The sequence below is a fragment of the Drosophila biarmipes genome, chromosome 3R (assembly GCF_025231255.1).
Source record: "Drosophila biarmipes strain raj3 chromosome 3R, RU_DBia_V1.1, whole genome shotgun sequence".
NCBI lineage: Eukaryota > Metazoa > Arthropoda > Insecta > Diptera > Drosophilidae > Drosophila > Drosophila biarmipes.
This window is the reverse complement of record NC_066616.1, coordinates 10,587,956-10,601,681: the sequence shown is the minus strand read 5'-3', so window position 1 is coordinate 10,601,681 and position 13,726 is coordinate 10,587,956. Positions and strand designations below refer to the sequence as shown.

Here is a 13,726-nt window from a genome sequence, read left to right as displayed (position 1 = left end):
TCAAAACAAAACTCAAATTCGCTTAAAATATAATCGTCTTTAAGATTTAAACAAAGCTCAGCAAAAACTGTCAATGATTTTTTATTTACCAAACAACAATTATTCAGATAACAATTTTTTCCAAACCATCTCTAATTTTAAAACCAGTCACCCTTGATTGTATTACAAAGTATTTTATAAATATGTTAAAAATATATGATCTTTTGACGTCTGTTGTTATGTGAAACTATTTTTTTTTAATTTCAATTTTCAACTGACTGGTTATATATTAGATCCAAAATAAGATTGACTGTTGTTTAAATATATTTCATTGTTTTCTTATTGATTACAAATTAGCTATAAAATATGTGGCTAGCAAAGGCGGATCCCGCCAAATAGCCAGCCAGAGTTGCATTGCCGCAGTGTTGCCGGATCTCCCGTGACAATCATATGCATGCGTCCGTGTGGGTGGTAGCGTGTGAGTGTGTGCCGCAGCATGGGAAGCGAGTGATTCGCTGATTCGCCAAATTCGTCGTATTTACTTGGAAATTTGCAAAGAAATAGCCAAGGGTCGCCGCCGAATGAGCGCAATCGAATAAGCCGCGAAAAGGCCCGAGAATTGAGTGCATTGCGGCCACAAAACGTCATCGCCGCGAGTGCGACAGTGTGCGTGTCCCCCCAGTGCGTGCGCGTGTGTATGTGTGCGTGTGTGTGGCGCAGTTCACACAACTTGGCCTGGAAAAAGTGAAAGAGTATTTTTTTCGGCCATATTGTGTTGTCACAGCTGGAAAAAGTGCATTTCCCGGCCACTCGGCGAATCAAGTGCAGCTGACCACCCAATTCTCACTTCAAATCCCCCCAGTGCCGAGTAAATAGGGCGACTTATGTAAAGCAGAGAACAAAAACTATTTACATTGGCAAAGGTGCGTACGCGGGTGCATGTAGTGTGTGAGAAAGAGAGAGAGCGAGTGAGAGGGGGAAGAAAGGTGCATCCAATTGAAATGTTTGTGCATATTTTCTACGCGTATTGCAGGTTTATTATAAGGTTTACATGGCTTAAGAGCTAGACTAGGGCCTACTTTTTGAGAGACAGTCGCACGGGAACCCCGGACTTTGGCATCAGCGGCACTCCATTGACTCCGAACTCGATCTCGCTCTTTTCCTTGCGCATCTCCAGATCGAAATTCGACAAAACCTTGGCAATCGCTATCTTCACATTCACCTTTCCCATGCGGGCGCCTGGAAAGTGGAAAGAAATGCGTTAGTTTTCAGGAAGGTTTCCAAAAGACCCTAACTATAAAGTAAAGTATCCATTTAAGATCAAAGAACTGATGAAATAGGACTGTAAAAACGAATATGTTTTGGTTTCAAAATCATTTAACGGTCATATCTTACAATATAACTTCTGTAGGAAAATTTAACTTTTGTAAAACTGTTTTTTCTTTTCGGAAGAAATATACCAAGTCGAGTCTGAAACATTTTGTTATAATTAATCTTACGAAGAAACGCTAGATGGAGCTCGAATACCAATTGTTTTAATCACATGAAACGTAAAATTGGAGTCCCTATCTAACCCTTTTTATGACCCTTTCTTCTTACCGATGCACATCCTTGGGCCCTCTCCGAAAGGCATATAGGCCGCTTGGTTGTAGTTTTTGCTCTCCTCCAGATAGCGTTCTGGCTGATAGCTAAGAGGATCGGGGAAATACTCGGGATCCCGGTGCAATCCGTAATTGGAGATTATGATGGGTGTGCCCTTCTTGATCACTAGTTTGCTATCGGGCACAGGGTAGTCCTGAGTGCAGATCCTGTTCAGCAGTGGAAGGGCCGGATATTTGCGAGCAGTTTCTGTAAGAACATTAAAATAAGTTTTCTTTGAGAATAAGATCACCGTATTTAAAGTTGTGGCTTATACTTGGAAAAACTTACCGAGAATACAGGCCTCCAGGTACTTCATGTCCGCGATGGCATCGTAGGACAGCCTTCCGCCGTGGTTTTCAAGAGCTTTTCGTACATCCTCCTTCGCCTTTTCCATCACCTCGGGATTTTGGGTGAGCTCGTAGAGAGTGAAGGATGTTGTAGAGGCTGTCGTCTCATAGCCGGCAATGTAGAACAGAAATAGCTGGCCGGCAATCAAATCCTTTGACATTGATTTTATTCCATTTTTGGTACTCTCCGCCGACCAATTATTATCATCAGCGTTGACCTTTCCCTGATTCCGCAGTTGCAGAAGGAGTTGCAGCAAGTCCTTGCGAACTATGTTGTTCTTCTCTCTGAGGTCGACAGTCCTGTGCGACAACTCGCGCATCCTCTCTGTGGCCTCCTGCTTCCAGCCGATTCGCACAAAGAACTTCTCCAGCCTAATTAATATGGAACATTTTTATGATTTTACACATTTTAAACTATTGTAACTTACCCGGGAAAGAGGAAACTTGCTGCTCCGCGAGCAATATCTTCAAAATTTTTGCGGTTAACTTTTTTGCTGATAGCCTGGAATTCATTGTTAGGATCTGCAAAGCTGTCAACTTCAAGGCCAAAAATAGTCGTGGCAATAATATCAATGGCATACCTGGGGTGGAAAATAAAGTGCAGGCTATTAGTTATCTATCAGATAAGATATATCAGTTTACGATTAGTAGCGCTAATAAATAGTGAAATTAAGGGGTACTTAATACGTATTTAATAATAGCAAATTTTAGTGGAACTTAGCTGTGAAATGTATATACGGAAGATCTATAGACAAATTAACCTGTCTTTTCACGTGGTGATGGAAGTATTTGATTTATTGAGTAAATATTTGTAATCGTAAGTACTATTTGCTGTGTTCTCTAAGATAGTCATACCAATCTTATCACTTTCGACCCTTTAACTTACGTTGATATTAGTTTCTTGAGTTCCAGCTCCTTGCTGCCCGATTCGGGCAGCTGTGCCTTCATGTTGGCTATTAACTTATCACCAACGGCATCGGAGGTTTCGAACATGGCCTTTAGTTTTCCGGAGGTAAACGCCGGCGACAGCGTGGATCGTAGGGCCTTCCAGCTGGCGCCCTCCATTTGGAACAAGCTCGCCGACATCGGGTCGTTCTTTTCATCCACGTAAACCCCACGATCGTGGAAGCTAGCAAAGTCCTTGGTCAGCACATCGTATGCCAGCTGAGCATCTCTGATCAGTAGAGCAGGTCTCAGGGTGAGATACAATCCGATCACCGGTTCTTTGGTCGATCGGTACATATCGTAGATGGCCAGGCCGAAGGATCGTTTTCCCTTCGCCACGGCTTCCATGGCACCGAAAGGAATGCTCACCCCCGTGCTGGGGAAACCCTTTCGATCCCAGTAGCTGAATGTCCACTTGAGGTACACATAAAGCAGTGTGACCGCACCGATCAATAGATATATTCCGATCATATTGTCTATATTTTGTTCACTCTCTGTCCGCACTTCTAGCGTTCTAAATCGCAACTAACCGGTCGTAGCCCAGCGACATTTTATAGTCGTCAGGGAACTCTCCCAATCGGCGCGAGTACCCAACCATTTTGCCATACGGACGTACAGATTACCTTATCATTTTTAGGCTCGGACGCAAACAAATGGTGCTCTGGGCCAGCGATTCCTTTTGTAGGTAGGTCATTCAGCCTGCCTGTTTGCCCAGAAGATCCCTCGGATCGAGTACCCCATAGTGCCTGGTCAGTGTGACGAGACGATTTAAAGTTCCCCGCGGGAACCGAAAATCTGCCGACTAAGCATTAATATATTTCCAGTCACTGTAGTCAGGTAGGATTGTTGGGTACGTAGGCAACACTGCAATACGAAAGATCGCCTATTGATAATGATAGAGCACTCTGTTACATATAATCCTATGTCTATATTTAGAGGCTCTACGGACAGACACACCTAAAAAGTGTTGTGAATTAAGTATTGGTTGTATTCGAAGGTGCAAATTATCGACAGTAAACGATTATTTTAAATATTTCTTAAAAATACCTTTTTTTCCGAACTTGATTAAAAATATTTTCCTTTATCATATGTATTTCGTGAAAAAAGCATTATCTCCCTCAGCATTGTTGGAGAAACCCTCGAGATTGTTTAGTTGGGTCTTAGATTTGATGAAATACTTGAACAATAGAACTATTACCTTGTTAATTTGTTAAAACAGCAAAGTTGAGAAAACTATCTTAGCGACCGGCTAGGCAAACCAATTTGTTTGTTCTATAAGCTCATTTTACATGCATAGACGTGTGTGATTGAAGTCATCGGAATCTGTAATGACACTTATGACATTTAATTATAAAACGCAGTTTGTAGAAACGCATTTATTGGTTGTAAATGTGTTTACAATTTCTACACAGAAAAAAAGCGTCAAGATCAATTTGATATGCGCATGGTAAGTTTGTGTTTTTTCGACAAATATCATTTTTACCATAAAATAATGTCAAATTGATAACAAAAAATTTATTTTTTCGAATTCTCTCTTGTCGAATATTTCTTAATTAGGTGAGTGGAAGCGAAATAGACGTATTCGAAATTCGACTTGGCTTACTACAAACATGTTGTCTCGCTTGCACTAACGTGGTCTTCATGGACCAGCTGGTAAGGTGTCTGTCTCTGATGCTAAGGGTCCCAGGTTCAAGTACGGCGCAAAACAGAGTATGCTTTAAGTATTTAAGAAAAATTTTAATTGTTATAACAAAGCTGCATTTAAATGATTTCAGATTTCAATTTAAAAAATAAAAATAAATTTGTCACCGGTAGGACTCGAACCACTAACGCTCAGGCCTGGGCATCAAAAACGAATCGATAGCCCTCTGAGCCAATGCTTGATTGTGACGTAAAAGCTTTGACAAAAACACTTTCTTGATACCGCTAAAATGTATTATCGTTTTTAACATTTTCGATCATATCAAATTGATATGTAACATATCAGGGCCGAATTGATACTGGATTTCATCAAGTTGACATATCAATTTTTTTTCTGTGTACGGATGCTAAGTTCTTTTTCAACTAACTGTTGTCACCCGGATATTGATTTACATATTTAAATATACATAAATTATTTATCTAGTTTAAAGAAAACCTTGTATTGCTTGTAAGGTTACAAGACTAATGACGTATGCACGGGAATATATGTATACATGTAGTGAAGTAGGCAAAAGTATGCTACACAAAGTTTTAAAACAATCATAATCATAGGGTTTCCTAGCAAGCGTACATTTTTGATTATCTTATAATGGGTCTGATAACGCTATACACACGGGACTAGGAGCCGTTTCTCCTTAACAAATTTTGGTATAACGATTTTGAACCACACATGAGCAGAGAATTTACCTCGCTTGGACATTTTTATACCCGTTACTCGTAGAATGAAAGGGTATACTAAATTCGTCGGAAAGTATCTAACAGGCAGAAGGAAGCGTTTCCGACCCCATAAAGTGTATTTTTGATCAGGATCACTAGCCGAGTCGATCTAGCCATGTCCGTCTGTCCGTATGAACGCTGAGATCTTGGAAACTATAAAAGCTAAAACAGTCAAACTTGGCATGCAGATTGCTGGGCCTCCTTCGAAGCGCAAGTTTGTTTCACCGGGGTGCCACGCCCACTTTAACGCCCACAATCCGCGAAAACCTGTAATGCCTACTGTTTTTATAATCGAAACAAAATTTTAACTGAATTGTGTTTGTCTTATCAATACCTATCGACTGACCCAAAAAAGGTGCTGAAATAGCCGGTAGGTGGCGCCGTAAAATATAGCTTTGCTGCTCCGTTTCCCTTTTGCTCCATTTAGCTGAGTAACGGGTATCTGATAGACGAGGCACTCGACTATAGCGTTCTTCCTTGTTAGACCTAGAAACTTTTCGATGTCTAGTTACAAAAACTAAGAACAATATAAATATAAATATTTTAAAAACAATATATAAACAATATAAATATAAATGTTTTAAAATTGAAATGTCGTTACCAATTTTATTTTTTAATTAATTTTTTTTGATTTCTTTTTTTTTTGCGTTCTTATATAAGAACGGTTCTACTTCCTCAGGGTGAGTCGTATGGGAACTCCATACTTGGGCATCAGCGATGCTCCGTTTATATCGAACTCAAGCTCAGCCTTCTCCTTCCGGATCTCCACATCGAAGTTAGACAAAATCTTGGCAATCGCTATCTTCACATTCACCTTTCCCATGCGGGCGCCTGCAGAAAAACACAGTTTAAGATATCGTTCTACAGTTTTCAAATTCATGTTAAGTGGAACTAGAGGTGCTGCTTACCGATGCACATTCTGGGACCCTCCCCGAAAGGCATGTAGGCCGCTTGGTTAAAGTCTTTGTTCTCATCCAGATAGCGTTCTGGTTTATAGCTAAACGGATCGGGGAAGTTTTCGGGGTCGAGGTGCATTCCTAGGAGGGAGATTATAACAGGAGTGCCCTTCTTGATTACTAGTTTGCTATCGGGCACGGGATAATCCTGAGTGCAAACTCTGTTTAGGAATGGGAGTGCGGGGTATTTGCGAGTGGTCTCTGTAAGATTGAAAGAAGTATTAGTACATACAAGGCATAAGTTTACTCCAAACTTACCTAAGATACAGGCCTCCAGATACTTCATCTCCGATATGGCATCGTAGGTCAGCTTTCCGCCTTGATTTTCAATAGCCCGGCGCACATCCTCCTTTGCCTTCTCCATCACCTCTGCATTTTGGGAGAGCTCGTACAAGGTGAAGGCCGCTGTAGACGCTGTCGTCTCAAACCCGGCTGCATAAAATAGAAACAGCTGGCCGGCAATCACATCCTTTGTGATCGACTTCACTCCATTTTTGGTACTCTCCGCCGACCAATTAGTGTCATCAGTGTTGATCCTTCCCTGGTTGCGAAGTTGCAGGAGCAGTTGCAGCAAGTCCTTACGCACTATATTGTTCTTCTCCCTCAGATCGACAGTTCGATGAGCTAGATCGCGCATCAGCTCCAATGACTCCTGCTTCCAGCCAATTCTCACAAAGAACTTCTCCAGCCTGCGTTTAATATAGTTGAGGTTTAGTTAAGGGAAGAGGACTTTTTCGTATGTGTCTTACCCAGGGTAAAGAAAAAGGGCGGATATACGAAGAATATCCGTAAAAGTTTTACGGTTGATCTTCTTGCTAATAGCCACAAATTCGTTGTTAGGATCAGCGAAGCTATCGACATTTAGTCCAAAAATAGTGGAGCCAATAATATCGATGGCATAGCTAGTGAATGGAATACATAGATCGTTAGTTATGTATAAGATAAGGGGATTTCACACTAGAGTACTTTTAAACAAGCATTTATAGTCGTTTGTAATCCTTATCACCTTTAAGCAAGGTTTATTTTGATAGAGATTTGTTATGTTTAACCTACGTTGCCATTAGCTTCTTTATGTCCACTTCTATGTTGCCTCCCTGGGGCAGTTGAGACTTAATATTGTCCACTAACTTATCTCCAATGGCATCGGAGGTCTCAAACATGACCTTAAGTTTGCCGGACGTAAAAGATGGCGACAGTTTGGAACGTAAAGCTTTCCAGCTGGCTCCCTCCATTTGGAACAAGCCCGCTGACATGGGATCGTTTTCCTCATCCACATAAACTCCGCGATCGTGGAAACTGGCAAAGTCTTTGGTCACTATGTCGTGGGCTATTTGCGCGTCTCTAATCAGAAGTCCCGGTCTCACAGTAAAATACAATCCAACCACTGGCTCCTTCGTCGATAGGTACATGTCGTAGATGGCCATTCCGAAAGATCGTTTTCCCTTCGCAACTGACTCCAAAGCACCGAAGGGAACGCTCACCCCAGTGCTGGGGAAGCCCTTTCGATCCCAGTAGCTGAATGTCCACTTGAGGTACACATAAAGCAGTGTTACCGCACCGATCAATAGATATATACCGATCATATTGTCTATATTTTGTTCACTCTCTGTCCGCATTTCTAGCGTTTTAAATCGCAACTAACCGGTCGTAGCCCAGCGACATTTTATAGTCGTCGGGGAACTCTCCCAATCGCCGCGAGTACCCAACCATTTCGCCATATGGACGTACAGATTACCTTATCATTTTTAGGCTCGGACGTAAACAAATGGTACTCTGCTCCAGCGATTCCTTTTGGAGGTAGGTCTTTCGGCTTGCCTGTTTGCCCAGAAGATCCCTCGGATCAAGTACCACATAGTGACTGGTCAGTGTGACGAGACGATTTAAAGTTCCCCGCGGGAACCGAAAATCTGCCGACTAAGCATTAATATATTTACAGTTACTGTAGTCAAGTAGGATTGTTGGGTAGGTAGGCAACACTGCAATACGAAAGATCGCCTATTGATAATGATAGAGCACTTTGTTACATATAATCCTATGTCTATATTTAGAGGCTCTACGGACAGACACACCTAAAAAGTGTTGTGAATTAAGTATTGGTTGTATTCGAAGGTGCAAATTATCGACAGTAAACGATTTATTTTAAATATTATTTCTTAAAAATACCTTTTTTTCCGAACTTGATTAAAAATATTTTCCTTTATCATATGTATTTTGTGAAAAAGGCATTAACTCCCTCAGCATTGTTGGAGAAACCCTCGAGATTGTTTAGTTGGGTCTTAGATTTGATGAAATACTTGAACAATAGAACTATTACCTTGTTAATTTGTTAAAACAGCAAAGTTGAGAAAACTATCTTAGCGACCGGCTAGGCAAACCAATTTGTTTGTTCTATAAGCTCATTTTACATGCATAGACGTGTGTGATTGAAGTCATCGGAATCTGTAATGACACTTATGCCATTTAATTATAAAACGCAGTTTGTAGAAACGCATTTATTGGTTGTAAATGTGTTTACAATTTCTACACAGAAAAAAAGCGTCAAGATCAATTTGATATGCGCATGGTAAGTTTGTGTTTTTTCGACAAATATCATTTTTACCATAAAATAATGTCAAATTGATAACAAAAAATGTATTTTTTCGAATTCTCTCTTGTCGAATATTTCTTGACATCGAAAAAGACAGGATAGAGCAATATGGCGGTATTAATTAGGTGAGTGGAAGCGAAATAGACGTATTCGAAATTCCACTTGGCTTACTACAACGAATCGCTAGCCCTCTGAGCCATTGCTTGATTGTGACAAAAAAGCTTTGACAAAAACACTTTCTTGATACCGCTAAAATGTAAAAATTATATTACCGAAATATCGTTTTTAACATTTTCGATCATATCAAATTGATATGTAACATATCACGCTCATCAAGTTGACCATCATATCATATCAATTTTTTTTCTGTGTACGGATGATAAGTTCTTTTTCAACTAACTGTTGTCACCCGGATATTGATTTACATATTTAAATATACATAAATTATTTATCTAGTTTAAAGAAAACCTTGTATTGCTTGTAAGGTTACAAGACTAATGACGTATGCACGGGAATATATGTATACATGTAGTGAAGTAGGAAAAAGTATGCTACAAAAAGTTTTAAAACTATCATAATCATAGGGTTTCCTAGCACGCGTACATTTTTGATTGTCATATAATGGGTCTGATAACGCTATACACACGGGACTAGGAGCCGTTTCTCCTTAACAAATTTACCTCGCTTGGACAATTTTATACGCGTTACTCGTACAGTAAAAGGGTATACTAAATTCGTCGGAAAGTATGTAACAGGCAGAAGGAAGCTTTTCCGACCCCATAAAGTGTATTTTTGATCAGGATCACTAGCCGAGTCGATCTAGCCATGTCCGTCTGTCCGTATGAACGCTGAGATCTTGGAAACTATTAAAGCTAGGACAGTCAAACTTGGCATGCAGATTCCTGGGCTTTCTGCCAAGCGCGGGGTGCCACGCCCACTCTAACGCCCACAATCCGCGAAAATCTGTAGCGCTTACAGTTTTTATGATAGAAACAAAATTTTGAAACTGAACTGAAATGTGTTTGTCTCATCAATACGTATTGCAGATTTATTATAGGGTTTACATAGCTTAAGAGCTAGACTAGGGCCTACTTTTTGAGAGACAGTCGCACGGGAACCCCGGACTTTGGCATCAGCGGCACTCCATTGACTCCGAACTCGATCTCGCTCTTTTCCTTGCGGATCTCCAGATCGAAGTTCGACAAAACCTTGGCAATCGCTATCTTCACATTCACCTTTCCCATGCGGGCGCCTGGAAAATGGAAAGAAATGCGTTAGTTTTCAGGAAGGTTTCCAAAAGACCCTAACTATAAAGTAAAGTATCCATTTAAGATCAAAGAACTTATGAAGTAGGACTGTAAAAACGAATATGTTTTGGTTTCGAAGTCATTTAACTGTCATCTTACAATATAACTTCTGTAGGAAAATGTAACTTTTGTAAAACGGTTTTTTCTTTTCGGAAGAAATATACCAAGTCGAGTCTGAAACATTTTGTTATAATTAATCTTACGAAGAAACGCTAGATGGAGCTCGAATACCAATTGTTTTAATCACATGTAACGTAAAATTGGAGTCCCTATCTAACCCTTTTTATGACCCTTTCTTCTTACCGATGCACATCCTTGGGCCCTCTCCGAAAGGCATAAAGGCCGCTTCGTTGTAGTTTTTGCTCTCCTCCAGATGACGTTCTGGCTGATAGCTAAGAGGATCGGGGAAATACTCGGGATCCCGGTGCAATCCGTAATTGGAGATTATGATGGGTGTGCCCTTCTTGATCACTAGTTTGCTATCGGGCACAGGGTAGTCCTGAGTGCAGATCCTGTTCAGCAGTGGAAGGGCCGGATATTTTCGAGCAGTTTCTGTAAGAACATTAAAATAAGTTTTCTTTGAGAATAAGATCACCCTATTTAAAGTTGTGGCTTATACTTGGAAAACTTACCGAGAATACAGGCCTCCAGGTACTTCATGTCCGCGATGGCATCGTAGGACAGCCTTCCGCCGTGGTTTTCAAGAGCTTTTCGTACATCCTCCTTCGCCTTTTCCATCACCTCGGGATTTTGGGTGAGCTCGTAGAGAGTGAAGGATGTTGTAGAGGCTGTCGTCTCATAGCCGGCAATGTAGAACAGAAATAGCTGGCCGGCAATCACATCCTTTGACATAGATTTTATTCCATTTTTGGTACTCTCCGCTGACCAATTATTATCATCAGCGTTGACCTTTCCCTGATTCCGCAGTTGCAGAAGGAGTTGCAGCAAGTCCTTGCGAACTATATTGTTCTTCTCCCTGAGGTCGACAGTCCTGTGCGACAACTCGCGCATCCTCTCTGTGGCCTCCTGCTTCCAGCCGATTCGCACAAAGAACTTCTCCAGCCTAATTAATATGGAACATTTTTAAGATTTTACACATTTTAAACTTTTGTAACTTACCCGGGAAAGAGGATTCTTGCTGCTCCGCGAGCAATATCTTCAAAATTTTTGCGGTTAATTTTTTTGCCGATAGCCTGGAATTCATTGTTAGGATCTGCAAAGCTGTCAACTTCAAGGCCAAAAATAGTCGTGGCAATAATATCGATGGCATACCTGGGGTGGAAAAATAAAGTGCAGGCTATTAGTTATCTATCAGATAAGATATATCAGTTTACGATTAATAGCGCTAATAAATAGTGAAATTAAGGGGGTACTTAATACGTATTTAATAATAACAAATTTTAGTGGAACTTAGCTGTGAAATATATATATGGAAGATCTATAGACAAATAAGCCTGTCTTTTGACATAATTGTAAGTACTATTTGCTGTGTTCTCTAAAGTAGTCATACCAATCTTATCACTTTCGACCCTTTAACTTACGTTGACATTAGTTTCTTGAGTTCCAGCTCCTTGCTGCCCGATTCGGGCAGCTGTGCCTTCATGCTGGCTATTAACTTATCACCAACGGCATCGGAGGTTTCGAACATGGCTCTTAGTTTTCCGGAAGTAAACGCCGGAGTCAGCGTGGATCGTAGGGCCTTCCAACTGGCGCCCTCCATTTGGAACAAGCTCGCCGACATCGGGTCGTTCTTTTCATCCACGTAAACCCCACGATCGTGGAAGCTGGCAAAGTCCTTGGTCAGCACATCGTATGCCAGCTGAGCATCTCTGATCAGTAGAGCAGGTCTCAGGGTGAGATACAATCCGATCACCGGTTCTTTGGTCGATCGGTACATATCGTAGATGGCCAGGCCGAAGGATCGTTTTCCCTTCGCCACGGCTTCCATGGCACCGAAAGGAATGCTCACCCCCGTGCTGGGGAAACCCTTTCGATCCCAGTAGCTGAATGTCCACTTGAGGTACACATAAAGCAGTGTGACCGCACCGATCAATAGATATATTCCGATCATATTGTCTATATTTTGTTCACTCTCTGTCCGCACTTCTAGCGTTCTAAATCGTAACTAACCGGTTGTAGCTCAGCGACATTTTATATACGTCAGGAAACTCTCCCAATCGCCGCTACTGCCAAACCATTTCGCCATATGGACGTACCGATTACATTATCTTTTTAGGCGTAAATAAATGGTACTCTGGGCCAGCGATTCCTTTTTGGAGGTATGTAGGTCATTTAGCCTTTCTGTTTGGGTAGGTAGGAAGCACTGCAGTGCGAAAGATCGCCTATTGATAATGATAGAGCACTTTGTTACATATAAACCTATGTATATATTTAGAGGCTCTACGGACAGACACACCTAAAAGTTATTTGAATTAAGTAAATTATCCACAGTAAACGAATATTTTAAAATATATTTCTTAAAAAAACATTTTTTCCGAACTTGATTTCAAATATTTTCCTTTATCATAAGAATTTCGTGAAAATAGCATTAATTCCCTCAGCATTGTTGGAGAAACCCTCGACATTGTTTTGGTTGGGGTTTAGATTATTTTGATACTACCAACTTTGATGAAATACTTGAACAATAGTTCTATTGTTCTATCACCTTGTTAATTTGTTAAAACAGTAAAGGTGGAAAACTATCTTTATTATCTATCTATCTGTTATTAGTCTAGTTTAAAGAAAACCTTGAATTGGTTGTAAGGTTACAAGACTAATGACGCACGGAAATATATGTACATACGAGTATGTAGTGAAGTAGGCCAAAGTGTGCTACAAAAACTATCATTATCATAGGGTTTCCTAGCAAGCGTAAATTTTTGATTATCTTATAATGGGTCTGATAACGCTATACACACGGGACTAGGAGCCGTTTCTCCTTAACAAATTTGGTTATAACAAGTTTGAACCACACATGAGCAGAGAATTTGCCTCGCTTGGACATTTTTATACCCGTTACTCGTAGATTGAAAGCGTACACTAGATTCGTCGGAAAGTATGTAACAGGCTGAAGGAAGCGTTTTCGACCCCAGAAAGTATATATATTTATGATCAGGATCACTAGCCGAGTCGATCTAGCCATGTCCGTCTGTCGGTATGAACGCTGAGATCTTGGAAACTATAAAAGCTAGAACAGTCAAACTTGCAGATTGCTGGGCTTCCTTCGAAGCGCAAGTTTGTTTCACCGGGGTGCCACGCCCACTCTAACGCCCACAATCCGCGAAAACCTGTGATGCTTACTGCTTTTATAATCGAAACAAAATTTTAACTGAAATGTGTTTCTCTCATCAATACCTATCGACTGACCCAAAAAAGGTGCCAGTACTAAACGCTAAAATCTGTCTGCCGCCCACATAACATCTACTGAAATAGCCGGTAGGTGGCGCCGTAAAATATAGCTTTGCTGCTCTATTTCCCTTTTGCTCCATTTAGCTGAGTAACGGGTATCTGATAGTCGAGGCACTCGACTATAGCGTTCTTCCTTGT

General features: G+C 40.8%; 4 protein-coding genes across 4 annotated transcripts in view; 1 reads left to right on the top strand and 3 right to left on the bottom strand.

The window, feature by feature from the left end:
• The first annotated feature begins 268 nt into the window (after positions 1–268).
• Positions 269–13,726, top strand: part of LOC108031325 (protein roadkill) — a 76,489-nt gene continuing 63,031 nt past the window's right edge. Inside the window, exon 1 of the mRNA XM_044091109.2 lies at positions 269–902. The gene's annotated coding sequence lies outside the window, so the exon portion shown is untranslated. The remainder of the gene's footprint in view (positions 903–13,726) is intronic.
• Positions 982–3,446, bottom strand: LOC108030982 (probable cytochrome P450 6d5). The gene is made up of 5 exons (XM_044091111.2): positions 2,854–3,446; positions 2,396–2,548; positions 1,909–2,339; positions 1,579–1,827; positions 982–1,218 (listed from the first exon to the last, which is right to left on the bottom strand). Exons 1-5 carry the CDS (start codon positions 3,381–3,383, stop codon positions 1,055–1,057), a joined length of 1,527 nt encoding a protein of 508 aa, XP_043947046.1. The 5' UTR covers positions 3,384–3,446; the 3' UTR covers positions 982–1,054.
• LOC108030981 (probable cytochrome P450 6d5) lies at positions 5,903–7,925 on the bottom strand. Its single transcript, XM_044091110.2, has 5 exons — positions 7,340–7,925; positions 7,036–7,188; positions 6,545–6,975; positions 6,239–6,487; positions 5,903–6,161 (listed from the first exon to the last, which is right to left on the bottom strand). Exons 1-5 carry the CDS (start codon positions 7,900–7,902, stop codon positions 5,998–6,000), a joined length of 1,560 nt encoding a protein of 519 aa, XP_043947045.1. The 5' UTR covers positions 7,903–7,925; the 3' UTR covers positions 5,903–5,997.
• Positions 9,891–12,319, bottom strand: LOC108030979 (probable cytochrome P450 6d5). Its single transcript, XM_044091112.2, has 5 exons — positions 11,722–12,319; positions 11,300–11,452; positions 10,813–11,243; positions 10,484–10,732; positions 9,891–10,125 (listed from the first exon to the last, which is right to left on the bottom strand). Exons 1-5 carry the CDS (start codon positions 12,249–12,251, stop codon positions 9,962–9,964), a joined length of 1,527 nt encoding a protein of 508 aa, XP_043947047.1. The 5' UTR covers positions 12,252–12,319; the 3' UTR covers positions 9,891–9,961.